Source organism: Rhopilema esculentum, unplaced genomic scaffold (assembly GCF_057945365.1).
Source record: "Rhopilema esculentum isolate cy_ngs unplaced genomic scaffold, ASM5794536v1 HiC_scaffold_23, whole genome shotgun sequence".
Classification (NCBI taxonomy): domain Eukaryota; kingdom Metazoa; phylum Cnidaria; class Scyphozoa; order Rhizostomeae; family Rhizostomatidae; genus Rhopilema; species Rhopilema esculentum.
In genome coordinates this window covers 1,068,841-1,091,186 of record NW_028300834.1, presented here as the reverse complement: position 1 = coordinate 1,091,186, position 22,346 = coordinate 1,068,841, and the positions used below count along the sequence as shown (strand labels likewise).

At 35.1% G+C, this 22,346-nt stretch overlaps 1 protein-coding gene across 8 annotated transcripts in view; it reads left to right on the top strand.

Annotated features, from left to right (window-relative positions):
• LOC148957521 (uncharacterized) overlaps positions 1-22,346 on the top strand; it is a 73,992-nt gene that overhangs the window by 26,711 nt on the left and 24,935 nt on the right. For 7 of the 8 annotated variants that reach the window (XM_089115256.1, XM_089115258.1, XM_089115257.1 and 4 more), the window contains 11 exons: positions 6,124-6,286; positions 14,451-14,564; positions 16,121-16,279; positions 16,707-16,795; positions 17,094-17,288; positions 18,300-18,371; positions 18,698-18,800; positions 19,341-19,463; positions 20,053-20,107; positions 20,729-20,849; positions 21,763-21,809. In XM_089115256.1, the coding sequence (XP_088971382.1) occupies positions 6,124-6,286; positions 14,451-14,564; positions 16,121-16,279; positions 16,707-16,795; positions 17,094-17,288; positions 18,300-18,371; positions 18,698-18,800; positions 19,341-19,463; positions 20,053-20,107; positions 20,729-20,849; positions 21,763-21,809 (1,241 nt within the window). The remainder of the gene's footprint in view (positions 1-6,123; positions 6,287-14,450; positions 14,565-16,120; positions 16,280-16,706; positions 16,796-17,093; positions 17,289-18,299; positions 18,372-18,697; positions 18,801-19,340; positions 19,464-20,052; positions 20,108-20,728; positions 20,850-21,762; positions 21,810-22,346) is intronic. The other variant, XM_089115262.1, reaches the window with a different exon arrangement.

The window sequence follows — 22,346 nt, the reverse complement described above, 5'->3', positions numbered from 1 at the left end:
TCAACCAATAAGCAAAGCTGGTTTTTAAAAGCGAGTTATATCGTTTTTTCTTCTTTTTCATCTTACTTTTTTTTCTTCCTGATAGAAATTACTCTTTTATCTATGTTAAGTCGTGCATGTGAAACCGTATCATTTCTCTTGCCTTGTTTTGTCTGTTACCAGTAAGCTGGAAATTATAGAATAGGAAAATTTTGCGTCATTTCTCTTCTTAAAACCGAACCTTTAGTTGATTTTGAGTCAAGAATATGTTATCGATTACTTTCATATTTTTTGAATTTTCTTGTGTTTCGATTAGCTTTGATGAAAATTGCATCTTTTTTCTATCAATTTGCTGCAAAATATAACTAAGATTTTTTGCAACAAACGGAACCTTCAGTCGATTTTGATTTTGAGTAAAAAATATGTTTTCGATTACTGTAAAATCTCTTGAATTTTCTTGTGTTTCGATTAGCTTTGATGAAAACAACATCTTTTTTCTATCAATTTGCTGCAAAATATCAATAAGATATCAAATTAAATCATAAGAAGGTAAGCGTATTCACGATCCTGTTTTTCAATTTGAATTGAGACCTGAAAGCTCTACCGGCTGGGCTTATGAATAATGAATTCTAACGTTAGGAATTACTGCTGATGATCTGTTATGACATTTGAGTCACCAGATAACACTTCTACAATGCTAATACTAAAATGAAAATACGAACATCAGATCCCAGGGAATCACTTAATCTTCTTATACATGGGAAGGTCCACCTGCCGTTAACAAATTTCATCCAAAAGTATCAAAAACAAATTTAACAGACTCAAAATTTTCAGCTAAAAAGTGTGGAAAAGACCCAGAAATATCAAAATACAAAATCTTGTTTTTGAGCACATAAAAGACGACTGGTTATGGTAGTTTGGACTGTTTCCTATAATAATCAATTTAAACACGCCTGTTCATTCTTTCCTGTTCTTGACATTTTTATGTGTTACTTGAACCCATAGGTATCAAAAGGGTTTATTGTTAAATCAGGTATCCAAAAGGATCAGATCACAAGGAAACTTCTTATCCATAATTATCGGATGGAACTCCCTGTATTTAAAAAATTCAAGTGACCGCCCTGGTCTCCATATAAGGTCTTGCTTTCGGAAATGAAAAAAGTTCCACTAAATGAAAGTCTTTCTGACCACCATGTGGACAGTTTATTGCCCGGATAACTTATTTGGACAGCTGGTTAGTTGATCAATCCATCACAATACGTGTCACCGTTTCCTATGCAGAATTGCCATTGCGAGTCATTTCTACTGTTGTTGTGAAGCTTTACCCACTTCTAAGAATTACGTCATTGCACTATTCTCTCATTGAGTGCTTTTCAGTCAATGCAAAGCCTTACTTTATTCATTTTACCGAGCTTCACAACTCATGATCTCATAAAATTTTTCTTCAAAATTATTTAAGTAAAATGCACAGCCACAGGGGAGTATTAAATGAAAACTACGAATTAGGCACAGAATAGATGCCGCTCTATTCCTTTGACATGTTCAAAAATGTACCGAACCCTAATCGTGCCGAGTCGCAAAGGTATGCCTCAAGATGACCTGCGCTTTTAAGAAGTGCAGAGTCTTTAATTTGCCGTTTTTTATCTCTTTCTAAGAAGACTGAGTCACTGCCCGAAAGAGATGCCGTAAGCAGGGTAGCGGAGAGGATTTATGGGCCCCGGGTCAGATCGGGCCGGGTCAGGACGAAAGATTAATAGCAAGGCAAGCCCAAGGTGGACTCTTCTCGCGTTTACGGGGAATGCTCCTCCAACAGAGTTTGAAGACAGTTCTTGTGAAAATTGTTATCATGGCAAAATTACGCTGGTGGCTTTTACTTCTGTTGGCTATTTAAATATAATTTACATAGATGTGATATATTGATGCCATAATGCATAAAAATGAAAACATCTTAACCATAAGATAAGGAATTCTTCATGACTACACGAAATGCCGGAACATGGCATACTAAAGCAATTCAAGTTTTTCGGTACCAAAACTTTTTTGGCAATTCTTTATATTTTGATTTTATTTCATTTAATAAATTCAAGCAAATAAGATCCACCGTTGCAAACAGATGTAGGTTCCCCAGTTTTTTTGTATGACGTTAAGTCACCTTCACCTTCTGTTCTTAAAAGCAATAGGTAGAGTGCAAAAAGCTTGATATCCCTCCAGAGTCAAAAACAGACATTGCTAGCTTTTCAAATTACTTAAAATCGTTCAAAGCAATAATATTGATTGCAAAAGGGTTTAAATTTTTGAAGCAAGTTGACACTAGAATAAAATTATTGCAGCTAAGACAAACCACAATCAATCCTGAGTAGCAAAACCTTGCAAACCATTTAGATGAAATACAACTGTCCCAAAAATATCGAAGACCATAAAAAAATAATAAAATTGATCTCTATCTGTGAGTGTAACCCAAAAATAGGCACATGGTGGTTTCTAGTTTTGTTCAAAGAATTTTTCCTAGAAAGCTACAAAATTACCTAAAGCTACAGGCTCTGTTTCAGCGAGATAACATAATATGATTATTGCTGTTATTCCTTTACTTCATTCATTTATAGACCGATAATTATTACTATTAATGACAGGTTGTGATAATGGAATCCCAGGTTCAGTGACCCCTCTGCCTCCCTCTCCTCAGCACTGGTCGTAAGTCGCCTTTAGCTCTCCTGTTTTTTGTTATTAGGGACATCTGCCAACGTCACATCTGTATGTAAACCCAGCTTCTTATTATGTTGAGTATCTCAGATCTAGAAGTTTTCAGAAGTTTCTTATCTAAAGAGTTATACACTTTTTTGAAATATAAGAACGTAACATAAGATAGTAAAAAAGACCTACCGTAAATTCTCTTTTTAGCCCCCCGGGGGCTTATTGTTTCTTAGCACTTTAAAGGGGGGCTTATAAGAGAGGGGGGCTAAATTGAGCGAGGGGGCTTAATGAATATTTTGTAATAAAACCGTTTATAGTGGTAAACTAATTTTTTGTAATTTGCAAAAAGAAAAACATCAAATCAGCCTTCTATCAATAATATTGTCATCGTCATCGTCATTAATTATTAATTCTAAAATATCTTCTTGGGCCATGTCGCCTTCTGAATTCGAGCATTCGAAAAGGTCGACTTCATCCCTCGGAGTACCAACAGCCTGTAATTTTGGTAAAAGGCTCTCACATGGCCCGTGCTTAATGCACATCGTGCACATTAAATCTTTGTCTTTGGATCTGTCATGACTGGAAGAGACATGGTGTGAATTTTGATTTGATGCGAAGTATTGAACGACCAATGAATAAAATGAAAATCTCTGTTTTTGTCAAGTTTACTTATTTCAGCATCAGTGAAAAATTGGGGGGAGGGGCTAAATTAAGAGAGGGCTAATTAAATTTTTCCTTCTGAAAAGGGGGCGCTAATAAGAGAGGGGGCTTAATTGAGAGGGGAGCTAAAAAGAATTTACGGTAATTAATCAAAAGGTGCTCTACATTCTATGTCAATAAACAGGAAATAGGTGGCTAGTTTTCGAAAGAATCAACTCCACCCGGTCTTTATCATAGGGGTATTCGAGCAGTTTCCTAAGATGGATGGTCATCATCTATGGTTTCTTGATTTTTTTTGTTATCTTAGGGATCGGTTTCTAATAGATGGTTTTTTTATTAAAAAATTGAGTGTACTTTGAGGTTTGTTTTGTTAACCGGAATGAATGGTGAATAGAGTCTATAACCTGCTGCCAAAGCATAAAGATGGATTCCTTCCTAATCGGATGGACCTCGGGGCCTATTTCATGGATCTTTAACGACGGCAGTAGTTGTCAATAACTGTCATGTTCATCAAAATATTCATGAGAGTTTTGCCTGTTTGTTTATCATGGTTGTTTGGATCGTAATATTAGTTAGAGCAAGTAAAAAGCCATCATAAAATATCGTTGTTGTATTGCTACGTAGGACACCTTTACGCCTCATAAGCTCGAAAGCAATAATATACATTATTTTCTAGCGAATTGATCAAACTTGCACGCTCTAAAAGGAGTACATATTCATAAATCCGCTAGAACTCTCTAATTTACAAGCAGCCAAAGCTCAAACATCATTAACATCAGCAACATAATCAGTATCATGTTATCATTGTCATCAACACCTCTGTCCAATTCTATACTTGACTGCCTCTTCAAATTCTTTATTCACCAATCCAATATCTTTCTTTGAAGCTAGACATACTTTGATGAAAAAGTGTCTTTCGGTGCATCCCGACACACATTTAGCTTTCAAAGAAGATGTCTTTTTTCACGGGAATGAGTCCTGTCCGAAATTTTGTGTCTGAAAAAACCTTTTGTTAAACTGTTTTTAAGTTTCTCCGTAAAGATTCTTCAATATATTCAAAACAATTCCATGTATTTAGAACCACAGGTCTTCAAAGACTAAGCGGAAAATGAGTGACCGACTTGGCCAAGAAAACTGTTCTTCGCTCGCAGTTAAAATCTCCTGCGACGCAAAAACCTATTTTTCATGATATTCCAAACTATTTGCACTGGATATTCTCATCACCGGCTTTTTAGATGCCTTGATAAGAAAATTAAAAAAGACTTTGTGAATATTTCTGATTGTTTGAGCGTAGATTATTGTCGTAAAATTAATAAATGTCTTTGGGAAATGGACAAACTGTTTGCTGGCGATGAGGTGTGAATAGAGTGGAACTAATTAGAACTTTCGATGTACCTGTTCTACATACAGAGCTTTTTGCGCAATCGTTTCTCAAGGATAGCTCATTGAAGGCCACCCTCTTGGAATTCACAGCAGATAATGACAACTCCCGATGAATCAGTTTGAAATTTTTCTGCTGAAATTCTCTTTATTGTTATTGATTATTGCAGTCGTCAATGTGATTTGTCATTATGATTTTGATCAAATGATAGCCTGACAAGAATTGACCAGGCTTAGAAAAACAAAGGTACTAGATTAAGGTTCTAGACTCTAGTCTTTCTATACGATACCAAGTAGCGTTTATTAATGTCTTCTCTTCATCTTCGAATACCCTAACTTTCTCTCGTGCCATCTTTTTTATCATCCACAACAGAGCTTCGTTTCGTTTAAGTACTTCCCAAAAACAGCCTATCAACAATGCCATCATGTCATTGCCACCCGTTTTCCTTGCCTTATCAAGATCATTTTAATCGTCACCACTTTCTTTTCGACGCATTAATTCCTTTTTTTCAACATTACTTTTTGTAAAGAGGCATGGACTAGTCCAGAATTCTTTGATGTTGTATTCTAGCTATGGCTTCTTTACTCTACGGCTGTCATTCTCTAACCATGTTAAAATAAGCTGCTCAAACAAACAGAAGCTTGTAATTGTAATGTAACTGAATTTAGAACAAAAGCTTTTCTTTGTCATTCTCATTTTTTGTTTAAAACAATGAAATTTATACACATGTTGATTCTCTCAGCAATGAACCGATTAAAAATTTTTATGATACCTTATCAATCTTTAGTTTGCTTTTAAGAAATTTAAATTGCTATTCAAAAACTGACAGTTAACAACCAGTGCTTCCTTTTCTATGTGCGTGTATGACAGTGCTGTATAGGTAAGCTAAAATGTATTCAGAGATTGAATGCAGAATCCAGTTGACCCCCGTTAAAGGAGCGCTTGAGAATGCTGCGAAGGCGTATGTGTATACCTTTGCGAACACGCACTAGAAACCATTCATTAAGGTGGAGATTAGCCTCTTCAATGTAATGATTTTTACGGTTTATTCAGGAAGACGATGATATGAAGTGCAAACAGCCGTAAAGAGCAAACATGCTATGCTTCGCCGCTATGTAAACATCAATTGGCTTATCTGATAGCTCAACAGAGCAATATCGATGGTCTTCGTCTTATTTTGAGCGCAAAGAGAAATCTCCGCAATAATCTACACCAAGATCTCGCTTTTATGTTCAACGTCAACCACGTTTTAGAAAATGTCCATTCTGGCGTGAGTTAGCAAAGGATGGTACACAATATTATCAAACTTAGTACTTACATAACAGCAGCTGAGCCCCACTCATTAAAAACAGTTTTTTTATCAAATTTGAAGTTTCATGATGAAGTTTTTCTTGCAATGCCTGATTTTGCAGATAGTGATCAAGGGATACGTAACCGCAGACGGTAGCGACGGCAAGCATAGCGGCGGCGATGGAGGCGTAATCTCTACAACCTCGGCATACCCAAAAGCATTGGCAAGGCCCGGGAAATGCATCGAAAATAATGGTGTTCCTGGCAGACCTGGCACTGTAAAAGGTGGGAATTTTTTTTTGATTTTGTTGGATAAGGTAGTAAGTTTTTTGCTCATTTTTTTTAATCTCGGCATCAGAACTTCCTAATTTTGTGTGGAATATGTCTGTTGATTAATTTTTGTGTTGAAAAACGATCAGTGAAGGTAAGTTATTTCTGACAACAATCTTCTAACAGCAAAAACTAGTTTAAAGGGCTGCTTGAAACCTGCTTAAAACGCTTAAAACCTTTGAGAAAAATTCAATTTTAGATAATTTTTCTCATAATTTTCCAGCTAATTATGTTTGCTCATGTTTGTAAAAAGACAACTAGGATTTCACAGATGATTTACGGGGGTCTCCGATAGTTTGATGACAAAATATTTGCACTCAAAACGTTCTGCTTGAATAAATGATTCTACGTAAAAGGAAACGCGAAAGCCATAACACACGTCACGTTAATTGAGAATCCTCTCAGCTAGAACGTTGGTTTCCAGAGAATGGTAAATTATAATAAGATTTAACGTTTTATATCGACCAAAATATTCATAATACTTATGGGACAAACAGCTGATTTTCTCAACTATCTCGAAGCTTTGTTTCTTATTGATGTTATTAAAAAAGGTCTTCCCCATTTTTCAAAATATGCGCGTGTAACTCCCAGCGATATAGCATACGAGATATCGTTTGTTCACTTTCAGTCGAAAAAAGATGAAGGAGCTGTCTCTCCCTGGGGGATTGGAAGGGGAGAGGGGGCAAAAGATGCAACAAGGCTCTTTTTGCGTTATAAAATTCGTGGCGTAACGGAACAGTGTGGGACCCTTATTGAAAGTAGTGTTTTGGGGCCCCTATACTTAACTAAATTTGCGTCAAGTTTTATAGCCTGAGTGCTCACTCTATGGGGTTTTCCTGTAAAACCCAAAGAAATAACATTCAACAACATATAAAGGGAAATTCTGCTGCCTGAGATATTTTCTATGATCTTCATCTAAGCTTTTCCTGGATTTTATGCAGCGTATACAGATGCAGCTCGTACATGCATTTGAAAACATGTCCAGAAAGATCAATATTTTCAAACTGCTTCATTGAGGAAGTCAATTAGATTATTGATATTTGTTATATTCTCGTAAATCAAATACAAAATTTTATAACGATATGGAAGAGGGAAATCTAATTGACATGCTATATCTTGCATTATTTTTTAGCTGCTCACAAACCATATTCAATCTTTTGCCAAATTCGATGATGCTGTGAATACTATTAAGAAGCATATGTTTGCATCAAAAAACCCATCTGAAAAGGGTGTGACCAAAGTTTTTTTGAGGCCATGCCCTCCAGAACGCCAGAAAACGCCCCTTTTAGAAAATACTTTTTTTCATTTCTTCTCAATTTTTATAAACACTCTGGTTCAGAGAAGTTATCAATAACTATAAAAATAGATAAAATTAGCTTGAGAGTAACAAAATACCAAGCTAACGAAGCTAGAAATGAACAACAAAAAAACCCAGTCAAGAAGAACTGCTACTACATAGGAGTAGACTATGCAAAGATGCGTTAGAGTAAACCTTCCAAAAAATTTGAAGCCTATTATTGCAAAAAGGTGAGGGGGGGGCTATAGCCCCTGCTAGCCCAATGGCTGCGCGGTGCCTGCTTGTTTATGATCGTTTTTCGAGAGTTACTACTGTATGCTCTGCCTTGAAAAGCATACTAACTAACCGGCAATTGTCCACCCAGCCACAATTATCTTCCTTACAATAGACAATAGACTAAAGACAATATTTGATTGTCCTACATTTTATATGAACAATAGCTTGACCTGCGGTTGAAATCTTCTGGCGAAAAGTCTGGAAAAATGTTTTTGAAAAAATCTATCGATCCGAAAAGTAATTGTTACGGAAGATAGCTTTTTCTCTCAAACGAAGATTAGATAACGAAAACTACGTCAGTTTCTTATAGTCGGGCGTCTTTGCTGTCATAGAACTATTCGGACCCTCTAGTTCAAGTAATAGTGGCATATATCGTTGATCTGATAACCCTTTAGATCTCAAATCTTTTTATCTAAAAGCAGTAACGATATTTAAAGTTATTTCGTTTGTTCAGATTCTATTGAAAAACCATCAACAAGACACCCAGTGTCGCTTTCTGCTCTCTTGCACTACAAAGCGAGGTGTTTCGGAGATCTTTCAATACGTTTGAACATCCGTTTTTAGGTTTGGCTTTTACTTACCCACTTGTGTAAATTCAATATGAAATTTATTTTCCTTTAGAGGAAACTTAAAACATAAACGTCGTTAAGTATATTGATCCCTATAAACACACTTTGGTATATTTTGCATATTGAAAATTGAAAAGCTGCTAAACTGGTCGCATTTCTTGTTATAAACGCCACAGGCGTTACAGTAGCTACTATGCATATGTAGGTAATCAAAAAACATTATCATCAGTGGCGTAGCGTCCGGGTATTCAAGGTATTCAGTGAATACCCTGAGATTTCTCAGAAAAAATATTAATACGACGTATAATTGTAATAAGTAAAAAATGTTTTGGGGCTATTGATTCTGGTTGAATTCGTTACCTTCAATATTCTACATTTTGTACAAGTACAAAATATCACGAAATTCATGGAAACAATAACGCTGCGAAGCATAGAGAAGCTGGGAGATCTTTGAAGCTAATTTTGAAGATTGAGCTACTTCATGTTGTATGGAGATTGGTCATGAATACGCAGTGAATACCCTAGACGGTACTTTAACCAATCAAAATGCTCCTTTCAATGAATAATATTTGCCGTTAATCAGCTAAAACAATGGTTCTGTACGCTGAGAAATATGCAGCGTACAGCCTCAAGTTGGTTCAAAATAGTCTCGTTATGAGATCGATATAAACAGTTAATGGACGTCGGAGCGGTTGGAGTGATGGAGCTGCATCGAAAACAGTAAACATGACTTAATTAAAAAACTATTGCAATGTCTGTATTACTGTTTCATAATCATTCTCTCATTTGACCCCTAATCTTAATCTACCAACAGCAAAGTGGAAAGGTAAGGTAGGCTGCTACATAATACTACACTGATTCAGATCTGTTCCCTCTTGAAATGCCAATTTGTTATTGCTTGCCAATCAGGGATGTTTCTGTTTGTATTATGTGATAGAATTAAAGTAAATGCAGATAGGCCTGGATAATATCCTTATAGTTGCCTGGTGTATTCAGTTATCTTGTTGGCCTATTTTGTTTGCATTATTCGAGCGCATTTATTTGCATTATTGTGCAGTCTCATCTCATTACCTTCGATTCTTTCAAATATTAACTTGTATTGAAAATATCACGATTAGACCATGAAGAAAAAGTCTATACTGCATACCACAAAATCATTTATAACTCATGTAATGCCCTATGTGAATAATTTTGAAACTTTCGAAAGCCCTTTTGTATTAAAAGGTATTAAGAGTAGGTGTTTACAGTTACTTCCTCTTTACATCAGTGCAAATGTTAGACGATTTAACAACAACTATTGGGACATATTTCGACCAGTAAAATTTTTCTGGCTTTCAATGATATGTTTTGATTTGAATTACTTTTGATGAAATGGTTAATAGTAATATGATGAAATGAATGAGTTCGAAGAGTATATTTGAAGGGTCCTTTAGCAAAGTATCGTTTTTATCATAGCAATGCCCTGACAGTGCAGTACTTGCCAACCGAACCAAAAAGAAAATTAGATAAAATGTCAATAGCTAGTCCTCTTAATCTTCCTATTATCCCCCTATTTTCATCAAGCCGCATCGAGCCACACCCTGCCCCACCCTTTTGATTAATAGAGAATACCCAGTTGAAAAAGTCACGCTACGCCACTGATTATCATTTAACAACTTTGATGGCAAAGGGTAACACCTCACGTTCAGAACGTCTAATGTTCTTACCATTGGTGACATAAAACAAATAATTAATCCCCTCGTAACCTTATTATTTTGTGAAGATGGAATACGTAATGGAAAATGGAATGCCCTCGTAACCTGATTATTTTGTGAAGATGGAATACCTTTAAGAGGCAGCATTATCAATCCTTTTGCAAAGATGCAATTATTTTGTCTAGCTCCCCATTTGAAATGCATCGTTTTAATGCATCTTTGTTTCCTTATTTATTTTGTATACAAATGCCACCTTCCGATTTTCACACATGTGTTTGTTAATTGGATGGTTCAGAATGATAGCACAAAGCAAAAAAACATAATTGATAAGGTTTAAGTTAAACTGCAGATAATATATAATGCAGCAGTGTCAGGTTCTGGCGAATCGTGTCCTTTCTCCCAAGATTTTCGTAAGTCATGGTTGATTCCACGTAAATGTGGCGATAGCTCCGAATTCTGTTGGTAGGTTGCCTGTTTTATTGGTTGCCTGTGAAAACAGTAATGCTTGCATTCCTTGCTTCTCAAGTCAAAATCTGACCTGTTTTTCCAACATCTGACATGCAAAATCAACATTTGTGCACGACTTTAAACGAGATTCTGGTGTCTTTAGCATTCTATTTGTAAATAATAGAGGTGGAGATGAGGAAACTGGGCTGTCTATGATCGAGGATCCAGTCTTTCTTTTGGAATGATTAATGTATATTTGATCTTGTTTTCAATAACAACCTTTCATTTTGATTTTATAGACGTAACATCCTGCCATTAGTTATTATGTTCTTCCTCCTAGCATAATGTATTCAATTAAATCAAGGCTTCAGGAGAGGTTAAAAATTAGAAAATTCCTCAAGCCGGAGGTATTAATGGAGGTATTGAATTGTATTTTTGTATACCAGCATAATTTGTATTACTGCCAGCCAGGTAAGCCTTCAATGCGAAATCGGTTTTCGATGTGCGTCCCACAAAAAGATGGACATTTCCACCTCAAGACTTCACTGCCAAATGGCAGAGTGTATTTTTACATAGTTCTTCAGATATACATATCCTTTTTTCACTGTTTTCTTGCGCCATTAAGACAATTTTTCTATATTTTCAGGCCTTCTAGCAACCTCACATTAGCTTTCTTCGAAGTATATCGAAAGCCTATTTGCAATATCTCTGACTGTTACATTTTAATATTCGTTCAGCAGATTCTCTAAATTAGCCAAAAATTCCTGTCTTTTAGAAAGGGTAGAACACATTCTCTTTCCACACTCTGTAACCCTCAAAGAGCTGCCAGGTCTTGATACGCAGGATTTAAGTGTCTCCTTATGTGGGAAGACAGGATTTCATATAGGATTTGATTTGTACAGTTGCCTGATGATCGGATTAAGCGTGGCACTCCGAGTAGCAATTAAGAAAGGTGTTGTTCTTTACACCAAAAGCCTAGGACTTGATTTGATTTACTTTGAAACCGGTAATCGAGTAAACTTTTCTGATGATTCTGAAGAATTCAATTATGTTGTCAAGCTGAAGAAATTTTTTGTAATCAAAGTTAGCTGATAGAGGTAAAAACGGATTTTCTATTCTACCAAATGTTACTAAATGGATTTTTTGGAACAGCCGTTAAGAGGTCTTATTTCAAAATTTACATGGAAGATTTCATACTAGGAATCATTTCTTTAGTCTTTTGAAGATCCCATAATTGATCAGATTTCTGAGAAAGATGTCAATGCTTTATACGTCACTTTTTCATCCAATATGTTATGTACGTTGCATTACAAATCATTTCTCTTGAATTAATTTTTTTGGTGCAATTTTAGTTTCTAGCGGGAATCTATTGTTAAAAAAGCGAAGAGATCCCATCATCAATAGATGCATCAAACAATTACAGTTTTTCAGCTGCAGTTTTTTATGATTGTGAAACTGCTTAAAAATGCTTTACTTAAAGCTTCGGACCGACGATTAAAGAGTTAATGGATAATTCTTATCAGAAATGCATTTTAGTTTGCTTAGGTTGGGTCACCTGACCTGATTCTTCAAAACTCAGAAACTACAATCGAGAATTCGAACTCTGGGCTCAAGAACTTTGGCAATCAGATATGCCGTTTTGAAACATAACAGAGTGTCAAATGAACACGTGTGAAATCCATCTTATGCACGATTGCTTAGCAACTAATTTGAAGATGCAAGGATTCAAGTCAAATTGTAAACACGAAATTAGGAGGTAGCACCTATAGAATTCTCAAGTGTTGACGACCCAAAATTCGTTTATAGAATTTTTGAATTTGAATCCGAAAACCTGAAAGATGATAATTAAAGAGCTCTTACTGTGCAAAAGCAGTCCGATGTCTTGCGAATTGCCTGCGATATTAGCTCATGCGCTTTCCCCATCATATCACTGTAATTTGGTCTCGGTTTTAAGCCAGTATAGCAGTGTACGAAAATTTTTATAAAATCAAAATCTTTCATTGGCCATATCTCGCCAGTTTACATATTGAACTGATTTAATATTTAGGGTATTTTAAGGTATTATTTCAGGATATGTTTTTTAATGTAAAAACTGTTTATAGATATGTTTTTTAAGGGCATCAAGTCTAAGAACTCTAAATGATTTGTTGCTGAGCTCAGGTTTGAGCAGCTACCGTATTTTGTGATCAACGGGAAAGTCGTTCATGTTTGTGTGGATGGAGGAAGGTTTATAGGCGGAATTTGCCTATAGAACTTTTTTTGATGACAGTATAAGCGGGGAAGCCATGGGTGGAAGAGAACACTCCTCCATACCCTTATCTCCTACTGTTTAAAAAAATTGATTGGTTTTCAATCAAATGCTTCCTTTTCTTCAAAAAGTCCACAGGCGCACAAACTCCCTAATACCTTGATATTCTTACAAATATGAACATCTCTTGTTGAATAAGTCCTTAACAGCTGCAACATTTAATGCTACTTACATGATTCATAAAACAACTTTTACCGTTCTTTTTCAAAGAAAACTGATAAGTGAATTAGACTCTGAATTCGTCTAGACTTGAGGCCGTTGTCTGACAAAAAGCGTTGGTTTTCCATATCTTTCTTTTGCGCCGATTACGTCTTCGTTGTCCTTAAGATCATTTAATATCTAAATACTTCTTTACGGGTTTTCAGTATCATTTATAAATCAAACAAATAAAAAAGAGAATTAGAGGTAACTCTAGAATGGATATAGATTGCAGGTTAAAAATATTTTGCAGTAGGGCTTCGCTGGACATGCCTAAAATATTTTGCAAACAAGGGTACACGCTAAATTAAAAAAGCTCCGTTGTACTTTGCTGGTACTGACGTCTAAGGGGCTCTAAGGAGCCTCTTAATTATGTTGAGTCAGCATTGCGACTGCTGTAGAGCATTAATAAAGTGCATACATTCCTTATGCCTAAATCAAGAGTCATTCCAACTTTCACTTGTTTACTGTGAGAAACACCAGTATATACTGTGAGGTTAACCCTCCTGAGATGAGCTCTTTAAAGATTACAATCTTTACGAAATATAACAGATATATAAAACTAATTTAGTCAAAATTACCATCTAAGATATGAACATCAGTACCGACATTATCTAAATCAGTTTAATTTGATTTCCTACCAGAGTTTCAGAAGCAAAAGCCAAAATAGAACGTGACCTTGGTCAAGTTAAATCTGATTCTCTAGTCAATCTGCAAAATCAGTACCTTACAGAAATCTCTGCAAAACAATTAGCTTTTCAGAAATTTCAGAATTCCTTCCCACAAACTTTTTGATTAACCGTTGTTTTTGTTTGTGCAGATATAAGTGAGTTCGTTGGAGGTAGCGCCAAAGGGGGGCTGCCTTATTCTCTCTGTTCTTATATTTGTTGGATTTACTGGAAACTTTTAATGACGAATTTTCAAAGTAATAAGTTTCTATCACTGAGACTTTTACTGGTGTGTTTTTTATTCTGAAAAACTTTGCCGGAAAATTGGTCTTTTTGGCCCTCTCTATAAGCCAATCATTTCAGGGAAATTTACAACCAAGTGATCTTTCTGCTTTTTGCTTGAGGCTTTCAATGGGACAAATGAAAAGCTTGCTCGCAGAACCAATAGACGCTATGAATGTTTTCAAATCTTCAATATTTCACACGTAATATCATCTTCTATTATTTATAAAGGGGTTCCACACTTTCTGCATATTGCGTATGTTTGTTCTGCCTCGTGACGTTGCTAGCCAATGTCCTTTTAAAATGAAGCAATGAATCGTCTGTAATACATGAATATCATTTACAATCTTCGCCATTTTATTTTTCGCTTTTTCTTCCAGTACCTGGAATAAATGTTCGAAAGATTTCCAGGTCATGCTTCTCTTCAACTCCTCCAATGACGACATCAAGAACATCAGCAATATCCTCCTCCACCGCTTCTTTTAAGACCACAGGTGTGTCTCTAATGCTTCCTTAAAAGTAGTGTTGATGTAATTTGGAAAAAAACGTATGTGGTTATTCCATAGAGGTGAGTTATTCAGACACTTGAAAATACCGCAATGAATATCTTATGTTTGAATTGTACCTTTTCCCGTCTGCAATAATAATATATTCTTATTTAATAAACTTTGAACAATACTTTAGATAAACTGCCAATCGACGTTCAATATTCCCCGAATTTTGCCTAATTATAATGATTGTTATTTGTGAACGTTTCGACTTAAACGTGACAATTGCTACTCGGCCTCCAGACAAATGAAAAATGCCTTGAACATTTTAACAACGATCAACGGTTAAGATTTTAGGACAGCCTGCCATATACGCCTTCTCTGTTATTATCTCAATATATTATCATAAATCTTCAGTTATCATAAATTATCATAAAACCATACACAAGTTCACCAGACGATACCACAGGGAGCATGGCAATACAAAGCAGCCCTGTGGCGATTTAAAATCAAACAATCGAAATATAAAACTAAATAAACTACAATTAGAAGATACAAAATGGAAGAAAAAGAATAAAAATGAAAGATTAGATCAAACTATTTCTAGAAAGAGGAGAGAGGAAATATGCTGTTTGTATCAAAAATTTATTCAAATCATTTAGAGGCCTGGATATATTTTAACGTTGCAGCGAGAATTTTCGAATTGATTTTCGTTTCTGTTGGTCTACCTATTTGGTCCATCTTTATCCAAGTCCGGGGCCAGTAGCGGACTAGGGGAACAAAAAACACCTCATAGATAAAGATGTATTCCCCCGCACAATTATTCGCATCTCATAAAGTATACTTCAGCACATGTTCAGTGCTTCAAAGAAGATGCTTGACCACTACATGAAAGAAACCTATTACTTAAAATTCTCGAATAAGCCCAAAAAACTTATCGATTTCAGACATCCTTACTATGCAAGTTATCGTTTGTTTTAATTGTAATGAGGCAAGAGATAGTAGAATTCTGGAAAAAGTCGAAGAAAAATGCAGTTTACTAGGATCAAACTAGCAAGGCTAGGATTGCAAGACTAGGATGCAAATAGAGAGATTAGGATAGATTTATTTACATGAAGAAATTTGGGAGCAGACTTCCAGAACCCAAAAAGCAGGCTTTTCAATAAGCGATCAAGAAACCCCTACACAAGCTTAATGGTATCATTTTCTGTTGTTAATTTTTGTATAAAGCCCTGGCGAAACGACTAAACATGTTTAGTGAAATATTTAGTCGTTTCGCCAGGACTTAACTCTTATATCTTCCTCAAACGCTCATGTTACATACAATTTTGCCAAAAATCTGTGCCAATCTAAAATTCACATTTTACATACAGTATATGCTGTAATAAAATGATTGTTTTTCTATTCTGTAGCTTCAGTGAATGTTTTTAGCCTTTTATGATACCCCAAACACTTCTTTACAATTTCTAAATTAAATTACCATATGCCGGAAGTCTAAGTAGAGACTATTTTATTACACTTTGTCGCACGTCTGCTTTTATTTTTGTTCTTTGCTTTGACAGTATCGACAGCTTCAAGTATAGGTATGAATAACCAGCCTGCAAACAGCTCAAAGCAATCACGCTTTACTATAACCGAAAATACTCCACTTACGGTTGGCACCAAGGCGATAACAACAGCATCAACATCTGATGCATATACTAATGCTCGTAATGAACTCCGTAAGCGTAACTAAAAATTACATAAATTTTATCTATAAAGTTAATTACTGTTGCTTTATTTGAAGGTGATAGCGATAAATGCGTCCTCTTATAAAATATATCCTGGCTTCATATAATATAGTATCAAATGATAGGATATATGTTGAAATACCTCATCTTAAATTTTGTCTAGCATTTTCATCGTAGTTTAAAACTGCTCTATTAATTTTTTGACTTAAGTCTGGAAATTCCTTCAGAATCTGCATCTCCTTTCTATGATACTGACAAACATACAAAATCCTTTTAGAAGGCAAAGTGTTGCTCTTCCCTTCCTCCGTTTCATCGCGTTTGCCCTTTATTGTTTGTCGGTGATATTTGAATATTGACCTCCTTTGTACAGATGCTATTTATCTCATTTCTTTTGACGCGGTATTCGTTATCTCTACAGATTCGTTGACTATATCAGCGACTCCTTCTTCATACCAACTAATGCAGTCCACCTCAGTCGTGAAGGACAGAAACAAGATTTCCAAAGAGGTACTTCTTTTGGATGATTTGCAGCCTTAACTTTGATTGACCTGGATTTAGTGTTAGTGGTGTCAAGTTAAAATTTAATTTTAATTGATGGTATGTTACCCAAACTTGCATTCATTTACCATTAGAGTAATATGAGATGGAGCAATTATAAAGGTATTGGAAGTGAACGAAGGATATTACGAGTGAAGTATGGAAGGTGCACAAACTGCTGTCAATATTGTCTGAAGTCTCTACATTCATTGAATTTACATCTGATACACGAATGCGATCAACGCTTATCTGTTCTCTTATCTCCCAGATTATGCCGTTCGTGAACAAAATAGTGAATTCAGGCTCAGCCTTAAGAGTGTCAGAAGAGCTCGCTGCTGCTGTCATTTCAACAAGAGAGGTAACAGCTGATGACTCTCATGTCATAATGGGTGTGATCGATCAAATTGCCAATGCATCAATCTATAAACCCAGTAGTATGGTCGAATGCCAAAATGTTACAATGGTAAGCAGCGTTATAAAGGTCTCTATTATGCCTTACCTATTGTTGGTTTAGGAAACCAGCCTCTTTATTTTCCGCAAACAGTTGAGTTTAAATCCACAAAAATCCACCAAGCTACCGCCAAATCCCCTTGGTTTTATTCAGAAGCGGATTTGTAGCTATTAGCCATTTGCAGGTTCCCAGTACTTATACAGTTTTCCTTTCCATCTCATGTGCCTAACAGCCTATTATACACCTTACAAAAAGTTTTGCTTGGCGTTCAAAATGACTTTTTTGAACATTGGTTCACTGCCCTTAGCTGATAAACCGTAAGCTTAGGTCAATGTAAAAACAAGGCTAAAAAGCATTGAAATGAGTTTTATAGCAGATACATACTTTGGTATATCTATTTATAGATCTCAGGTCTTCTCTAGGCCCAGGTGTCTTACTGCTAGCTCTAAGAATATCATTCACCGAAACGTTTCACAAGGTACATTAATGTGATGCTGGATACCTTAGCTATAGCAAATAGTTTTTTTACACTTGAATGCTGCAATATAAGCTACAATCCTTGTCAAAACACTTAAAAAACGTCCCTAAACTTTTCACGCAGCCTCCCCTCCCCCTTCCCCCTAAACAATGTTGAATATTTTTATGTTTATAAACTTGCTTTTTGATGTGCAAAGTTCTGCTTCAATCAAATAAGAGTAAAAATTGCTAACCGACATTGTTAAGGAGGGAGGGTAAGAGTGGTGTTCGGTGTTGGGAGTTGGGTGGTCCGGGGGAAGTAGAAAGAGCTCTCTTTTGCGTTTTTCAAGTGATTTTGGCAAGGATTGAATCTCTTTTAAAGGAGATTTTCAAAGAGTACACGGTGATATATATGTACTTTAAGGGCATCTAGAATTTCTGCATGCGTGCAACGTGCATGGCACGGCTTCATTCGGAGCAAACGAATTGACTAAATCAATTGACTGCCCGTCATACTATGGTATAAAGAATGGTAATCTTTTGAAAGAAATTTGTTTTCTTATCTAGAATGTCATAAGAAGCTGCTCTAAAATGGCAAAGAGTAATTTTGAAAGGGAAAATTATCGCAATCTTTCATCGGTGAGTACCGTTAAGATTCAGTAAGACAGTGTTTATCATAGAGCATGATTAGTCTGTCCTTCAGCAGGATTTGTTAGACAGGTACAATCCGTTTATTAGGATTAGTCTTTACCTCAGTACGTTACCTTGAGATAAGTAAAGTTCCCTGAGTAAGATAGTTACGATTAACAAATATAATTCGTTGATAAGTATCTATTTTACTTAAGTAAGATTCTGTTCAACGGTAAGTTAGATTGTTGAAAGTTTAGGTAGGGCAGACGTATTTCTTATAGTACCATAGTAATTGTAAACTGTTGTTTAACATTGAAATGATTTTTTCCTTTCAGGAACTTGTTCCAAGAATAACAAGAACGTTAGAAAGTCTTGGTGACGTTATAGGCAGCGTTTTGAAAGAAAACCAAACTTTTCTTATGGAAGATGATATTCTTGGTGAGTGCGTGTTTCTTTTTAAAAATTTGAAGCTAAATATGACAAACTAATTTCTCTAATCTTTGAAATTCACTATTTCCATTTTTTGAAGATTTTCTCAAGAACTATCAAGATGAGAAGGTTCTTTACTTGATATATTAAGAATGAGCTAGGATTACTGGGACTAATTTTAAATGCTTATTTTCAGTTGATTTTCCTTCCGTTTTGCGTAATTACAATCCAGATATTACAATCCTTGTCAGTATTGTGACAGAACATCAGATAGTAATTTGATAGTTAATTCTAGCAAGTGCAACTGCCGATTGTGTCGTGTTATAATTACATGCCCAGTCAAACGCCAAATAAAGAGAAGATCAAACATCAAACAAAGTGGAATTCCAACATTAGATAATAAATACCAAACATTAAGAAGATTGAAAATCAAATGTCAACAATGAAGATCAAACACCAGATTAAGCAATAAATTAAAAAAACTAGTATCTCTATCTTAGTCATCTTATGTACATTGCGTTTGATGAAGTTATATATTTTACTTTGCAGCAATCGAAGTCACCAATGTTGATACAACAAACCCTGTTGACAGATCTTTTCCATCTTCGACGAAAGCAAAAAACAGAGAAGATATAGTCATCATTCCAAAAGAGATTTTCCTTGCAACAACAGGTTCTTGTTAATTGCCTTTAATATTTCATTTCAACTGAATAGAGGAGTAAATCATTTACTCCAGCATAATGGTCAAGTAATGTGTGTTACCATTTTATGTTGCAAGCTATATAATGATACTATTATTCCTTGTTTTCTACAAAAGAAATGTCTACATTTCATCAATACATGAAGTACCTTCGGGTACTGTCCAGCATTTAAGGATTGGGTTAATTGTTTCAGGTGCTTCAATATATACATACACATTCTGCTAAAAAATAATCTCATCTTTTTTCTTTAGTGCGTTTTTTACATCCTGCTGTCTTTTTACATAAAATAGCCGTTAGTGCTATTGGTTCCAAGAAATTTTATCTTTTTTCTAAAATATTACTAGATAACTGAATACTACTTTCGACAATTGGAGTTTCAACCAATATTATGCGGAACTTGGAATTTTGCAGCTAGACTGAAAGCACTATTCAAAGCTTTGAGCCAAGCTTGGTTGAGAAATAGAGTGATAATAGAAAAAAAATTTGCTAAAACTACGAAATCTGCATAAGAAATCTTTTGTTATTCTGTGTTAAATAGCCTGGCTTGATTCTTTAAACAGGTAGCGTTGACGTCATTCTAGTGCAGATGAGCACAAACTCAACATACAACAACAGGTAGGACTTAATTGTCTTCCGTCATGTACCGATATGTGATAGCATTAGAACGTTATGCTTCCACTATTCTTTTTTCTTATTGAAAGTAATTTCTTCAAACAGAACTTGAAAATTCATTGACGAAACGCCTATGAAACTTCAATAACAAAAAGATCCACAACTATTTATTTTTTTATAAGCATTTACTGGAATACTATTGCATGTAGATGAAAGTTTATAAGTATAACATAACATAATATTTTATTTAAAAAGGTTTCTATAGATTTAATCTTTTGTCAATGTAAGTATGATTCCTTAAGGGAACCAGATTTAGCGAGTCTTTAGGAAAATATTGCCTTGAGATTAACCCTGAATACTGAGCATTTAGTGAAGAATGAGAGAAAGAAAACCTCTGACTCTTGAGTTGCTAGACTGAATGAGAACCTAAAACTTTTTTTGATTGTACCATCTATTCATTGATCACAGTAATTAGCTATCAATATACACTTTGTAGCAATGCAGACAATAACTGAACTTGCATCACATTTTGCTTCCAATTCTGTCAACGTTTTCTTCACATACTCTAATTGCTGTCAACGTTGAATTCAACAGACACTTCCAGACGTTATTTTGTATTTTCAGCCGCGATGTGAATGGATCAAATGTCCTGGCTCTTTCGAACATTATTGCAGTCAAACTCAGCAAAGGAGATTCAAGTTCTCTAGTCAAGCCTATTACTATACGTAATAAATTATTAAGAGAGGTATGTATTGCTCCTATTGCGCTGTGGATCTCCCTTTCTTTCATTCGTTTTATGAACCGGCTTATTTTTCTCGATATCTTTTACATGAATTGGTTTTATCACAAACTTTTTTTACCAAGTATTGGCTTTATCAAAAATATCCAAGCTTTACTAACAACATGAGTTTCTCTCGCCGGGTGCCATTATCCCTGTTTGATACTGAGCCTTGCATATTTGCGAAAATTTTGATGCTTTTTGGTGCTTTTATGTTCATTTTTCGATTCTTTTCTTTGTTTACTATGCCTTTCGGCCTTTGCCTTCAACCTCGTTTCGTGATCCTTTTTGTTATTCATAGATTTCCCATGCGTTTGTCCTTTTCTTCTTTTTCTCAAATCCTTCTACAGTTTCACCTACCACAAAGTAAATTATCAGTGACCTTTAGAAACACTATTTAATTTCAAATTCTTCATATATTTTTAAAGCAAGCTTGTGATCTTTTATCTCAATGTAAAAGTTGTTAAGGAGCCTACTAATGTTATTTATTTTTAATCATTTTCATTAACTTATATTGTTAATACTTTATGTACCACTTAGCCTGACCTTTCCTGCCAATGTTTAAAGTTTTCCTAGTAAAGTTTTTGTTTTGCTTGGTATTTAGTATGAGTTTATATTATCAGTTCTCTAAGATCGTATTACCTTACAGAATAAATTACTGTATTGTACTAATTAGACACGAATTTGTAAGACAGATCGTAACAGGAACTTTGTTTTTGATGTGCTACATACAGTTGGTCATTAAGAATATTATAGTTTCATGTTAAGTTTAAAGGAATTGGTCGTTTGCCTACTTTTTTTTCTGTTCTTAAAACTTTTCTGACAAAATCTCGTTTAGAGCTTTACCTCCCTTTTAATTTGAACTTCTTCAATGTTTCAGGTATCTGAAAACCAAGTCGTTCGAGGTGGATTTTGGGAGGCTAGAAGGTAACCCCGCTAGCCAAGAAACTTCACTTTGCTCAAATACTTTTACTACCATCAAAGAAATTCACAAAACATTAATGGTTGGGTTGTTTTCAGTAAAAGTTTTTGCTACAAGTTCTGAAAAGCCTTTTGAGTCTCTTGAAAATGCTCTTTATTTTTTGCTCAAAAGTTTAAAAAATTTTCTCGTGTGTGCGTACATTGAAAACCAGCTCCTTGAATGTGGGGTTGTTTAGTGTGTTAGACTAAACTACCCAGCCCTAACAAACAGTTACCTCATTATTTGTTATATAAAAGCTATATGGCTAAGTGAAGTATCTGATTTTAATATAAAGTTAAAAAGGTTTTTTAAAATTCTTACATCTATAGAAAAATGCAACTACATGAAACATCTGATTGAGAAAAGTGTCAGCTCTGTTTTTAAAATGCAATGCTGACAGTCATCGCCGGTTTTCCCTCTGAAAAGACGATGAAACGAATATAAAGAAACGTGAATTAAGTCAGAAATTTTCCTCAAACCTTTCATCAATCACCTTTTTTAAT